General features: G+C 34.9%; 1 protein-coding gene across 3 annotated transcripts in view; it reads left to right on the plus strand.

The window, feature by feature from the left end:
- Positions 1 to 15,673, plus strand: part of LOC145678572 (telomerase protein component 1-like) — a 556,234-nt gene that overhangs the window by 384,182 nt on the left and 156,379 nt on the right. For all 3 annotated transcript variants that reach the window (XM_081748879.1, XM_081748878.1, XM_081748880.1), the window contains exons 14-16: positions 10,141 to 10,250; positions 13,895 to 13,954; positions 14,671 to 14,832. In XM_081748879.1, coding sequence (XP_081605005.1) covers positions 10,141 to 10,250; positions 13,895 to 13,954; positions 14,671 to 14,832 — 332 coding nt within the window. The remainder of the gene's footprint in view (positions 1 to 10,140; positions 10,251 to 13,894; positions 13,955 to 14,670; positions 14,833 to 15,673) is intronic.

The following is a 15,673-nucleotide window of genomic DNA, read 5'->3' on the forward strand; positions in this document are numbered from 1 at the left end:
TTGGTTATTAATGACACTAATGAAGTTCAACACATTCGGAATTCAGTTGCAACTATGCAAGCTATAATTTTTTTCTACGCCACGGGATGTAAGGTTCCGCATGTCTTCATATCATGCGGTAACCATGTGTGTACTACACGTGTTGGCTGTAAACAAATGCAACCCAGACGACAGTACCGAAGAGGAGTCGCCCACAATCGCCAGCAGTCGGCAGGAGTGAGATCACGGAAGGTAGCCGACATTTTAGGATAAAAGACAGGAGCACGCCTCAACAAGCATCAATCTATCCAGGTTGATCAAACCACCTAAAGCCCTAAGGCGCCCGACCATTGGGTTCACCTTACCCTGTCACGACGCCCGGTCACCGAGAGAGACACCTAATCACACAAAACTTATCCCCTCTCACGACGCCCGGTCAAAGAGAGGAACCTCACCTACAAAGCCCTACGACTCCTGGTCATTGGGTTCCTTCCACTTTCTTACCTAAAATTATTAGAGGAACTACTTATTGTAATATATTTCTGTATTTAAGATCTTCTTTTATAGTAAAAGGTGATAGGAAAGTTCAAATTCCCGTGTACGATAATTGCTCTACCTTACATAAACTGAGAGAATTTTACAGTATATTCTGGGGTACCTCAAGGATCAAATTTAGGTCCTTTACTTTTTGTGATAATGATTAATGGTCTACCAGAAGCTTTTGAACATCATGTCTGATATTTGCAGACGACACCAAATTATATAATAAAATCCAAACAGAGAGGGATTGTAATACATTACAGTCGGATATAAAATGTCTAAATGAGTGGTGTATGAAAAACAAATTCCAACTGAATATTTCTAAATGTTATATAATGACATATACTCAACAAAAAACAAATATTGTTTGAATATGCTATAGGAAATCAGAGGTTAAAAAAGAAAGGAAATAATAAGAGATCTAGGGGTTTGGTTTGACATGAATCTGAAATTCAAACACGATGTAAATATAGTAACTGACTTTCCAATGCTCCTATATTTCCTATTTTTCCTATATATTTGCGTATTTTTCCGTCTCTTCCTATAAACTCCTATATTTCCTATATTTTAACGAATCCTCCTATATTTTTGTGGCATTGTTACTTCCACTTGTGAAAATAATATAACAGCATTAATAGATGCTGTGCAGAACGCCTGGAGAAAGTATAAAGATTAATTTACTTAAAAGAGTGCAGATCCAAAGAGGCCGTGGTGGCAAAGATTTTCAGAGAAGAAAGTGCGTTAAGAAATGCGAATGAAAGGAAGTTTCAAAGAGTGAATCATCTCTGAAGAAATTAAATGAAATGGACGAAACAGTACAGAAGGAAATGGAAGTAGCTATTAGACTGATGAAAGATGCTCAAACAAGAGTATTTTCTGTGCTATCAGAAAAGGACATGGCTGACATCATTGTTGTCCAGGCAATGATCCAGACCGCACCCTTGAAGATGAATGAACTACAGAAAATTCAAGATGAGCAGAAAAAGAGAAACGGAAGGAAGATGGTAAATAAGCATATTCAGGCACTGAAGAAAATGAAAGTTACACTGATACATTTACTGTTGTATATATTTCCGTAGATGCACTAAGTTCTGAGTGCAATTGGTATTTAGATACTTAACAAACCAACTCTTCGCATGATGTGTTTTGTAATTTTTTAAATGAATTTTGTATTTATTGATTTTTACAACTTACAGTATGTATATTATTTAAAAAAAAAAACGAAATAACATAGAAATGATAGGATCTTGCAAGTGATTAAATTAGTCACATCTTGGAGACGTATATTTAAAAACACTGATTTTCTGATTCAGATCCTTTTTACACTTTCCTTATGGTCGTTGCTTAGTACTGTGAGCTACGTACGAAAACACTAAGAAACTCGTATAAAATTTTGCAACGAGATAATTATCCATTTAGCTATATTTAGAGTAGATGTATGTTCATATAACAATTGGTGTAATTTCCATGTGGTTTTATTATTATTATTATTATTATTATTATTATTATTATTATTATTATTATTATTTCTACCTATTGGATAATTGAAATGTTCCTTCCAATAGGTAGAAATATTGTTATATGAGTTTCTTTGTTTCTTGTTCTTTCAAAATGTTCCAAATGCGCAAATGTTCCTTCAAACTGTTTCAGTAAATAATTGAAATCTTCCTTTTTCACAGCTTCACGAAACCTCCTATATTTTTTCGTTGTGATTTCCTATATTTTTTCCATTAGCATTGGAAAGCCTATAATAACTAATGAAGCTTTTAAAATGCTCGTTTTATAAAGAGGTCAAGTCATTACTTTAAAAATACTAGAACTATAGTTATATATATTGCATTTGTACGATCAAAATTAGAATATGCATCTATAGTTTGGGATCCTTTTTATCAGTGTCAAAAACAACAAGTAGAGAAGGTTCAAAACAAATTATTGAAATATACTACCTATAAAATGTTTGATATACAAACACAATATATTTCTTACGAAATACTTCTTTAAAAAATTAAATTGTTGTTACTAGAAAATAGGAGGTTCATACAAATAGTGTTATATCTTAAAAAAAAATGATTGATAATAGGGAAGATAATATGTTTTTATGAGGCAGACTACCTTTTATTTTCCTCGACAAAATCTAAGAGGAAGACATACTTTTCACATGCCTCATAATAGAATAAATACTAATAAAAATTCTCCACTGTATAAATTTTGTGATATGGGTAATAGAATTGGGACTATGGGTTTAGATATATTTCAGTATAAATTTAAGACTTTCAAGCGAAAGTGTTTTGAGATGTTAATTGATAAGTTGTAGATTTGTTTTTTGTGTTATAACCTGAAGAATTAAAAAAAAAAAGGTATACTTATTGCAATTTCATGTTTAAATACTAACTATATGTATGTTTGGAGTTCCACATCCTTTGATGATTGTATATAAAATTTTGTACTTTGTCTTTGGGTGTTAAATACAATAAAATATGTTATTATTATTTTTATTATTAACATGCTTGCATTCTCTTTGATTCTGTTCAAAAGAAGTGCATTATTTTTATTAAAGTTAGGAGACCTGTTAGGTGTTGTGTTAGTATTATACATAATGTTTGCAAACTGTATAAACATGTTTCTTGAAATAAGCAGCTGATGAAAAGACAATATATTGAACATGAAAATAGTAACAGCAATATCTTGTCAGCTCTAAAAGTTCTGTGATATGATTAGCATATATTCAGTTAAAAGTATGATAGTCAGATAGGTATGTATACTAGAGTGGAGCGTTTTGCACTTTTGTTGGGAATTCGATGACGGCTGGTGCGGAAAAGGTGCCATTAGTGGCACGGACCTTACTGATTTTTTAATTTTTTTTGGACACCCCTTACCCTGCCCCAACGGACTTTTTTTTAAGTGTTTGGTTAGGCAACACGCACAACACCAAGGACAGAAAAGCTACTTGTGGTCGTTTTTAGAGTTACCTGATGGCTATAATACAATTATTTTATTAAAAGAAACTTGTAGCAATGCCAGTAAATAATTTTAAAATGTTTATGAATCAAGGTACAGCCATATTAGCTCAGTTGTTGGAATTAATTTCCAGATTTTGTTTGGAATGCCACGTTAACGATGATTATAGGCATAGCCCTTGGTATAACACGATTTTCTTTGTGCAACTCTTCGCTTATTTTGCTCTGTACGCAAAATAACCCAGAACTCACCACGGGGAGGTGGTCGCTCATCGAGTTCCGCCCACCGTCCCACCCAGTAAGCATATGTTGACATTTAACCTTAGGTCACGTAGTTCTTCTTGGTCTCGAAGCGGGGCATTCTTGTTCTAGACTTCAGTTTGGCTCTAACGTAGATCTCTCTTGCGTTCTGGCCGCACTTTTTCGACGCTGCCTCGGACACCAGCTTCACTGTGCGTTCCACAGATTGACTATGGCAAGGGAATGTTGTTGTTAGAATAGCTGAAGTTCGGATGTTTTCTTCAAGCTGCTGATCCATTATGTTTCGTGTGATTGGCGGCTCTGTTAGACATTTAGGCCAATTAATCATGTCGTAGTAATTTTCAGCTGTAAAATTTTAATTTCGGAACAATGAAGTCACGTGGGCGGCTTGATCTCGGAATCTTCTGGCTGCGGCACTTTTTTATCCTTCCCCAGTCTAACGTTCGAATATGTGGATTTTCATCTGCTGTCATCGCTGTCAGCAGGTTATCATGATGAGCGTAGTATCCGTTTGTTTGTAGAACAGAGTTGAGTTGATTTTAGTTTAGCGTCCCTTTCAGCAGCGAGGCTATATGAGACGTGGTCCTACTGATTAACGCGGAATCCGAAGCACATGAGCTCCCGCCGGGAATCCAACCCGGCTCTCTCACGCCAAAGACGCGTACGCTAGTTTGTAGAACAGAATGAACTATGTGTTGTAGATTTTCTGGCAGAAAACGTGATAGCTTAACTATGCTAACCAGATGCGTGGCGCCCATTACGCACGAAGGATTTCGCCGTATTGAAAACCAGACGGGAGCGTATACTTTAACAATGTACTGGAAAAGTAGACACAAACTTGAACTAGGTTTATCAGTACTGATGTAGTGGCGAAGCATCCTACAGGCCAATGTAAGCCATCGTGAATGTGATAATGGTCCTGGTTTTCTGTTTGCTAGATCGGTAGTACACATTCCTGTAGCAACAGCCTTAGAAATTTCAAAGAGATAATTCTGGTCGCTGCTTAAACCATCTGGTTTTTCATTTCAGACACCCATTCAACGGGAATGGGTGTAAAGGAGACGATCGGTGAACGTTCACAATCCTTTAATTTCTTTCCGATGGGGCCGGAGAAAGCGTTGGGTCCGGTCGTCCCACCATCCAATTCCGTAACCAGGTGTCGAAATGACATCTCGTTGGTATGAAGAAGGCAAATGAGGTGCTGCAGATCCTTTCCTAGGGATCTTTGTATCTGACTTATCACGCCGTTATCCCATCCTGTGTTCGTGGCTTCACCATCGCTGCCGATTGCCTCAAGACTTGACACGTCGTACTGGTTCTTCTCTAAAAGCTCCAATATAGAGTCGGCAACATCCCTGCCAGTGCCTGACTTAGGTGTGGCATGACCCAAGTATTCTGAACCGGGCTCCGATAGAACTGTAATATGCTTTTCTGTAACCTCTCGTCTTCGTAGTTTGCCGTTATTTTTTTCTTGCACAAGAGTTGCATATTTTTTTCCGTCAAAGTACATACTTGTAATCGCCCGGTCTAGGTGAGCCTTTTCTTTCTGGATCTTCTCACCTAGTTTATCTTTTCCTCTTCGCACCTTAGATCTGTCAACAACAAGACTTTTGTCCTCTTGCGTTATAAGTCTCGCGTCCTGAAGTACGGCAGAAGCGATCAAAGCAACCTGTCTGTCTGAAGCTCCAGTTCTAAACGCTGCCTCCGCTGTATTTTGAAGACAGATGCATTTTAGGCTATGTTTCCTTCTTGGTCGCGCCTCGAAGTCAGATCCCGACGTGCTTCTCGATTCAACAGGTTCGCTGGATTCCCCTGACGACGCCAGTATCTTTGATCTGTGCCACTAGTTGATGGACTTCTCAACTAGTGGGGACGAGGATGACATGTCCCCCATCTTGGACCTGGGGGGACTGTCCCCCCAATAATCTGTCTTAAAAATTACTTTTTGCGATAAGTGTGATGAATTGTGTCCGACTGCCACAAAAGAAAGTGAGATGAAATTGGTTTCTCTTGGTTTTTTCATTTTTAATGAAAATGAAGGTGTGCGACTATGTGTGACGTAACTTGATGTGAAATTTTATCTCCTCCTCCTCCCCTAGGCGCTAGAATACGAAGAGTATATATACTACCCAATGTCAGTAGAACCCAACTTTTCAGTAAATGCGCATTTCATCTATTTGTAGTATCAGCCTAGGCATCTACTCATGCTTCGTAAGCCAACTCTATTTCCTATGGAACCCTTAGGTTCAATGCCGCGTTCACAAAAGCTCTCCATTGACTGGATCCAGTTCCTTAGCCAGCTGGATCCAGTTTCTACATTGCATTCCTATTTTTGCGAGATCCATCTTAATATTGTCTTCCCATCTGTGCCTACGTCTTCCTAATGGTCGTTTTCCGATTAGTCTTACCGCTAACACTTTGAAAGCGTTCATACTTTCTTCCATCCAGGCAATATGTCCTGCCCACCTAAGCCTCCTAGACTTGATGACCCTAACAATGTTTGGTAAGCCGTATAATTTATGTAGTTCCCGTTATGAAGTTTTCGCCATTCCCCATTCCCGTTCCTCTTGGATCCGAATATTCGTTTGAGGATTTTGTTCTCAAATACTTTCAGTCTATGTTCTTCCCTCAGAGTAAGCTACCATGTTTCGAAACCATACAGAACAACAGACATAATTATCGTTTTATATATTTTAAGCTTCAAATTCCTCGACAGAATTCGCGACGACAAGAGATTTTGAACTGAATAATAACACGAATTCCGTTTTTAGTCGATATTTAATTTCTTCGTGAATATGATTTTCGTTTGTTAATATTGATCCTAGATTTTCGAAAGTATCCACTTTATCAAAACCATTATTTAATATTTTAACGCATTCATAATTTACCGTGTTACGGTCCCGACGCACTTCCATGTATTTAGTTTTCTCTGCATTTCTTTCTATTGTTCTCATATCATCCCCTATTAAATTTACATCAATCAGCGTACGCATAACCTGGTGAACACCGTTCAACTGTAGGCCCTGGTTGCTATCTTTGATTTTCCTTATAGCGTATTCCTGAGCAAAGTTGAATAATAGTGGCGACAACGCATCTCCTTGTTTCAGGCCATTCTCGACGTGAAAGCTCGTGGACAAAAATTTTCCTACCCGGACTTTACTTAGGGATTCATTTAAACATGCCTTAATTAATCTAAGTAGCTTTTTCGGTATTCCAAATTTTGTAAGAACGTTGTACAACATTTTTCTCCTAACTGAGTCGTAAGCCTTTCTGAAATCAATAAATAGTTGATGTACCGGGCTACTGTGTTCACACTCCTTTTCGAGTATTTGGCGAATGGTAAATATTTGGTCGATAGTTGATCGATTTCGTCTAAATCCGCACTGATAATCAATAATTTCATCTGCGTATGGGGTCAATCTTGCTAATAGAATGTTTGAAAGAATTTTATAGGATGTTGACAGAAGAGAGATGCCTCGATAATTATTACAGTCAGTTTTGTCGCCTTTCTTGTGGATTAGAACAATGATTGATTCTTTCCACTCTTGTGGCAATTCTTCCTTGTTGTAGATAAGGAGGATGAATTTGTGTATCTTGTTCCACAATTTTTCGCCTCCAGGTAAAATTAACTCAGCCGGAATTTCGTTTACACCCGGAGATTTGTGTTTCTTTAATTTCTTTATAGCGATTTCTACTTCTATTCGGTTGGGTTCTGGGATATACGGTTCTGCGGTGTGTATCTCCCTTTTTCCCCGCACATTAGTTTTTGGTTGCGTGTTAAGCAAATCGTCAAAGAAATCTTTCCATCTATTTAAAATGCTATCTGTATCAGTAGAACTGTTCCAGCAGCTTTCTTTAATATAAGCACGAGGTTGATAGCCTTTCTTAAATTCGTTTATCCCTTTATACATGTCCCGAATGCTTTTATTTTTATTATTATCTTCAAGTTCCTTAATTTTGACTTTCAAAAAAACCGCGTTTCTTTGTTCTAAAAGTTTTGGAAGTTTCCCGCCTGATGTCTATGAAATTTTTAGTAGTTATTTCATTCGGATTTTGTAGCAAACGTAATTTTGCCTGTTTTCTCTTCTCTGCTAGTTCGAACCATGGTTCGCTCCTACGTATTTCCGCGTGTCCCAATTTTTCTTTTGAGAGAGGATGCTTCATAAGCAAAGAAAAGAATTCAATTCCTGAAATATTTTTCTCCATAATCTTAAGGTTACATCTGTTAACTAAAGAGTATATGACATGCGGCAGTTTTCTGTAACGATTCCGGTAATGTTATTGAGATTATCATCATTTTGCTCAAATACGAGTATTGTTGCATCATACATAATTGATATTCTTTCTTCATAGTTTTGGGAAAGTCATTATTTATATTATTACATTATTATAAAACAATTTTAACGTTGATCTTTGTGGATGTCTAATTAGAAACATACCAATTATAAATATGCATGTATTCAGATTTCAGAATGTGTTTACGGCAGTGATTTGTAATACTGATATGTACTATTACTTCATCTACATCACCTAATATATAATATATTATACAACAGGTTTACCTCAGAAATTAGATTCATCTACCGTAATATGAGTTTCATCTCCCTTCTCTAGAATAAGCCTCAAATCTGCCCACCACCCAATGTTGAAGACAGCGAATGGCGTATTTAGGATTTTGTTTCGAGGGGCTATGTCCAATACAAGGAAGGAAATGGGCAATTGCCCACCTGAGTTTGAGAATTAAATATATTTTAATTTATGCATAAATTGAAGTTATAATGGCAAGAATTGCAGACCGATAAATCCTATATGATATGATACAAAAATTTAGAAGTGAATCTAACCCTTTATTCTATTCATAGAAGAAAAACGAAGCATCCTCTTGGCCTTCCTAATTTCCCGGGTTAATTATTCCCCCGTTTTGATTTTCTTTAATTCAAACATTTCGTTCTTTTAAAAATAACTAACCGATATAATTTTTCCTTTGTTATAATAACCAAAGTTCTGTCATGTTGATATCCGCGCAAGTTGGTGTAGAACACCAGTTTCGCTTATCAACTCCTCTTAGTTTTGGCGTTACTGATGACGGCCGACTTGAATCACAACTGACAACGGTCGATAAAGTATGATAAGCGATATGAAAGAAAGTAACATCAAGGAAAAGAAAAGAAAAGTAGAAAGGACGAAAGAAAGAACAAAAGGACGCAGTTCTTACATGGAATGAAATTTGGCAAATACAGTATTATTTCTGAACAAAGAGCGTAAGAATTATTGTTGTGCGTGGAATGCGAAAAACTAACAAATTTATTTCGGAGGGAGCTAGAGCCTAGTCCGATAGCCCCCTAAATACGCCACTGAAGACAATTCTGCTCCTCTGATCCTTCACAGCATTGTTTTTCAACTTCATAAATATTTTGAACATCGTTTATATATATAGGAACGGTCTTATCCGTGCTCCCCCCCCCCCCCCAATGTTGAAGACAGATTTGCGCCGATGATTCAATCGGAGTGCCGAATAAGATGGCCGAGCATGCTGTTTCTTCCTTTTCCTATTATCTCCATGATTTGTCTTCCTTCCTTAGCTTTCTTTAGTATGTCGTCATTCCTTTTCCTTTCGGTCCATGATATGCGCAGCATTCTGCGCCACCACCACATTTCAAATCCTTCCAGCTTGGATATTTCAGCTTTTCTCAATGTCCACGTTTCTGATCCACAAAGCGCCACGCTTTATACCAGAGTCTTAAGTCGTTTAAGTAATTTAAGAAGTGTATTAAACAGGTAAACAACTATTTATGAAAGATAGTGAAAAAACTTTAAAAAATGCTTTTTGTTTGGTAGTAAATTGTTAGAATCGTGTAAAGATGCGGTTTAAAATAGCATTCAGCCTTGTCACGTTGTGACTTTATTATTATTATTACTTTTATGCCTAGGCAAAACCTTAGTAATCGTTAGGAAACTTAAGTACCATTGCAGTTTTCAATACTTTTCCACAGTTAAGAGGAAATTTCCGTTAATAAATAAAAAGTTCAGATGTATTTCTTGACAGAGTGATTTGTAACAAAATTACAACTTTCTGTATGTTTAAAAAATAGGGAATAATTTAAATGGTCATTTACTTCATTTGTGTGATAACAAGTTTTTCATATGTACCCATTTGCATAGAGGAAGTAAGTGGATATTCATGTATAGACTTAACTAAAAACAAAAGTAAATTTAAAGCTTTCGCATGTCTTTTCACACATTATGTAATTTATAATCAATAATGTGATGAAATCTACAGAATTTTCTTTTGTACTTTTCTTTTCAGTGAATATAACAAGAAGATTCTTATTCGTGCTTCCATTCATAATATATAGTGTAACCAATACATTTTTAATTCTGTATTTTTGTTTCAAAATTTCAGGTTATTACCTCGCAGTCTTCGGCAGATTTCTACCTTAAGAAATATAGGCATATTGTGAACAAAGAACTTCTCTATGTCTATGTTAATCTAAGAGGACGACATAAGGAAAGGTAACTGCTCTTCATATATATTATTAATATAGTCTTTTGCTAAAGGAAGTGTATGGAGAAAATCTGTGGGGAAATCGATAGCTCTGTTATATCTCAATTTCCGTGGAAAACTAGTGTTATTTTGTGCAGTGTTAGTTTTATCAACAAGCTGACTGTTGGTGTTGTTTGAAAGGATTATTGTAGAGTCCAAAATACCGTACGCGATAGTCGAAAACACCAAGATTATTAATCTTAGCATCTGCATGACTTATTAAAAATGATATACGTGCATAAAGAGTTCTCATAAATCCTCCGAAACATAGCCACCCCCTGGCCGTATCGAGCTCTGAAGCCAGTTAACTTGCGCATAAAGTGCAATAGCGCTAGGTAGTTAGAGCTAGATAGTAGTGATATTTATAGATTTAAGGCTCTTGCTCGACCTTGCTTAGATTTTCACGACACATTGCCTACGATTTCATAAGCGTGAGACAACACCTTTTGGGGTATTCATGCTTCAGTATGCTTCCGCATGTATGGCCTAACTCCATTCGTTCTTCCTCTCAGAGAGAGGTCTAAATACCATCTTTGAGCCATAGCAACATTCAATACTCTATGCCGATAATATAACTAGTGGATGCGATTGCAGAATGTTTAATCCTCAATAGGCCGCTAATCAACTACTACTTCGTTAATTAACAATGAACTTCTCGTAAATACAGAAAGCTACAGCTATACGTTATCGAAACAGTTTGACACAAACTGCAGAAACCACTATCATTATAGATATAAATGAAATTGATTATGGGAAAAATTAATCTTAATAGCCGAGATTCATTTTAACTAGGTTGGGAATATTAAATCATATTTAAAATATAATGCGATTAAGTAAATTCGTTGAATCTCAGAAGGAATACTACTATGGCAACTGCCTAAAATCTCCATTTTGTAGTATTTCATTCTCTTATAAAATGTGATATAATGTTTTTTTAAAAAAAAAATAAAATGTGATATAATGCTTTAGGAGAATAATTTTACCACTGTTTAACGTACAGAAATACATGTACGGATTATATTTAAGGAAAAACCTAATTCTCTCTGTTGAAAGCTATTTAGAGAACAGGCAATGTTAACATTACCACGTGTGTGTGCATTTGTATGATGTGGTAGTAATAAGCTCACCGGGCAAAAGAATTAATCCCCTTTCCTCCGTAGAACTTACTTAGTGCTAGGTAGCACTATCCCTGGCCTGAATAAGCTCCTAGGTTCTATTTGAAAGTGACTCTATGAAGTGTTGCAAGAATGTCACATCAATGTGAATCCACTCACTTATTCTTTAGCTCTTGTAATTCCAGCTGGGTCTCTGGTATGCCGTGCCGATGCGGGAACAACTATGCTACTGAATCCACTTCCTGAACAGCCATACATTCTATCACTATCGAATTCAGTGCTTAGCAACTCATACCATATGGTCTGTACAACAGTTTCTGTTGTGAGTGGAGTTGGAGAACATCTCTGACGGTTGAATCGTATTTGATAAATAGAGAAAATGACTGATATTATACCACACAATTCCTCTACGAATGCGTTCGGTTTATCGTACCAATACGTTAACTACTATACTACTTAATCCACTCCGTAAAAAGATATATATATTCAATTGCTCTTGAAGTAGGTGCTTAGCCACTCAGACCCCATAGATTATGGGTGCGCTTGGACAGCCCAGTGTTTACATGACATACGCTACATGGTATATAGTATAAACTATACTACATAGTATATTACACATTTCGAAAATACCACTATATAAGTTATGATGTTTAATTTCCGTTCAAACTTTTGTATTGTGCAAATAAGATTTGAAATTCTTTTGATAAGCTCCTCTTACATAATTAGAGTATAGTTTGTTTGGTAATACCCGTATGTTATGATCTGCTACAGCAAAAGTTTTTGTTAAATACAGAAATATCCAACAATGAAGTGAGTGCTTTCGAATAAGAAATAAACTGTTTGAAACTCTTTCCTTTTCCAAAACTACATTTGAAAGAACTTAATGTCTAAAATAAATAAATGATGATTTTCTGAAGTAATTTGAAGAATACTTATAATAGCGAAAATTGGTACAGTAGTTGATAATTTTCGGATTCATATATGCTTCAGAATTCACACACACACACACACACACACACACACACACACACACATATATATATATATATATATATATATATATATATAATATGGTTCACAATTGCAGTCTTCAGGGGCACGATAGCTTAGTGGTAGAGCGCTTACATCTGGTGAGTGAAGTCCGTGGTTCGATCCCCGCCAAGTAAGTTTGCATTGAACAACATTGTGTACGTGGCTTTTGTCGTGTATTCCCTTTCCTCCCTTATTCTCATCCCACCAATTATTCCATCATTCACTTGCCTTAATCATCCGTCTCCCTTAGCGTAAAGAACATAATTGTGGGACGTTAAACTAAGATTTCATTTTCAATTTTAGTTGCAATCATCAGTATATCAAGAAGTGCACCTTGTATAAGTGACTCTTATAAAGATGCAGTAGGTTGGAGAACAAGGGCTGTTTCGATTAATGATACAGGCACATTATCCAAACTGCAAGGATGAATTTTTTTTTTTTTTTTTTTAAGCTTTTTGATAATACTTTTCTATTTCAATTTGAGTTACAAATTTCACAAATATAGTTATCTCACAAAAAAAAAAAAATAATAATTATAATCCTTAGTACATTACATGTTTTGACTAATACATTAAATATTTGGTATAGTTTGCTGATAATTAACTTATTTATTGATACAATGAAATATGTATTAAAATCTTTTGCAACCTGACTTTGATTTTATTAATAATTCTTTATTACTTAAATTATTTTCATATTTCCTGTATGAAGTTCTGATTTTACTACCTTCAACATATTCTTCATTGAGATTTTGACTGCTATGAGTATCATTTTCCATTTGTGTTACTTTATTTCTTACAACTTTTAATATTTTTTATATATATTTATGCATTTCAGGAGAACAGTAATGAGCACGAGCTGATATTCATATAATATACTTTTTTAAATTGTATTTTTAAGCCACTTTTTATTTGTTTTTACATTTTTCATTTGTGCTGATTTTAAATGGAGTCATATCGTAATGATGGAGAAATATTTTCATAAATGCATCTAACTTTTTGTATACATAATAAAAAAAATGTCAAATATAAAAAAATATGAAAATAATATCATAGCAGTAAATAAGTTATATAGTGTAAAAAAAAGAATAACATTACAAAATTTACAATTAAAAAAAATCTCTAAAGGCATTTTAAAGTATTATTTAAGTAAAGGTTATTTAGTGTAGTTAATGCATAAAAGTTCCGAACTGTTCTCTTTGAACTTGTATACAAAAGAAAAATGGAAACTAAAAGATCGCGAGTCGTTTTCCATTTGTGGAACTTCAATCTTTTAATTTGTAATAACCTTACCACAATCGAAATTATTGTCATTATTTTTGCGAAGCTTTCATATTGTGATATCTAATTAACTAAGACAATAAAGTTATACGTTTACAAAATTTTCGTATGTATTTATATTTACATTAATACCTACCCATAATATCATTTCTTAAATTAATTTTGTTTTGTTTGGTATGTTTTTAGTTCTGATTACTGCAACAAGAAGAATATCTACCTCAATGGACTGAGTGATCAAATACTCCTGTAAGTATTTATTTTTAAAATGTGTACTTCTTTGTTGTCGCATGTCAGGTGATAGCCGACATTTATTTTTCTGATTCCAGTTAAATTTCTAGTTATTCAAAGGTGAATACAGCAAGATTCGTTGGCTTTGTGCGTGATATGTTCAGTTCTGTAAATTCTTGATCTCTAACCTTTTGTCAATAGATGGTACAGACAAGGGTGCAATAGAATAGACCGCAAAATATTAAGTAGGAATACGATGAAAACATAATATAGAACTGATACAGATACAGATATCCGATTTATTTCATCAAAGTTTTACAAATTAAAATAAACGTAACCCTAAGTTCAATGTTAATAATAGTAGAAAACGCAATTTTCTTAGCTCTTTCCCATTTATACGTTCCGAGAATGATACATCACTACGTACCGAAAATTCAAGACTTCAATACTAAAGTTAGACATTAGAAGAAGTTGTAAATATTGACAAAATAATGTATCCTTTGAAAAACATCACTAAGTTGATGTCAGTAAGACTTGAAGATATGTCATAAATACTTAATCAAACAAACAACCAAAATATAATTTTTCAGATCATAATAGTGACTTTACAATTATTTTGAAAAATGTTAATTTGCAAGTTAGCTTTTGTTTTTAATATATAATAATACTGTTCCTTCTCCTTCTAGGATAACAACATAGAGTTCTTAATTGTATTCCTTTATTTCATTTTACAGATTTCTGTCTGAATATGGTAATGGAGGTCAACTTTCTTATATTGAGGGCATCGATAAGAAGTATCAACTGACATCGTTACCGAAACCACCCCTAAGGGATAGTAATGTCTCTGTTAATAAAGCTCCTGAAACTCCTCTAACCGATGCAGTCAAAATTCCTAAGTAAGTTCAATTTGAATTATAAGTAATTGTGTCAAAGTAGTGTTTGTCTCGTTCTAAATAGTGGTCAACAAAATTGCAAATATTCTGTTTTGATTTTTATCTTTCTACATGGAATAGCTGTTAATACGCGAATATAATATAAATAATTGCCTAAAAATGACCGAGAAAGAGTTAAACATATTATGCTTGATCAGATATAGTTGTTGCTCTCAAACTTTCGGCCCTCTGTGCACTATAAGTTAATATCCTTCTTAACTGTTTACATTTGTTAAGTGTACTTATTCTTTTAAATTTGCCCACCAATTACCCAGAACTCCGTAACACGTATTTTATGTAATTACTAGCTAAACCTGCGCTTTCTACGCAACGCATCATTCACATATGACCATGCAGACTAGGAAAGTTAGGTCAAAAAATGGCTTAACCGGGAACAAATTGCAATACAATTTCTGTTAACAGGGTCTTACGGAAAAATACCTGAGGAAAACGATGGCGAAAAGTCTACCACTCTTCGAGGTGGAGTAAGACCGCTATGGAGAATTTTCCAACATGGCCGCTACGCGCTACTACTATTCGCAAAGTTTCTCTTATGCGCCTCCTGTACCCCTCCTAATTAACATAGAAAAATGAGTAATACATTTCTGTAAAGCTTATAAAATGTACATTCCAACGATGTAACATTGTTTCCCATTTTACCCACCGATTAGAAGAAGAAGAACAAGAAATTTAAAAAATCACAAAAAAACTCGATTCTTTCAGAAAATATTTCAGCTCTGGCAACATTATGAATACAGCGGCGCAACTAAAAATTCATTATTACATATCTTACTTGCGTGTAAGA

Source organism: Thermobia domestica, chromosome 2, assembly GCF_964235325.1.
Source record: "Thermobia domestica chromosome 2, izTheDome1.hap1.1, whole genome shotgun sequence".
NCBI classification, from domain to species: domain Eukaryota; kingdom Metazoa; phylum Arthropoda; class Insecta; order Zygentoma; family Lepismatidae; genus Thermobia; species Thermobia domestica.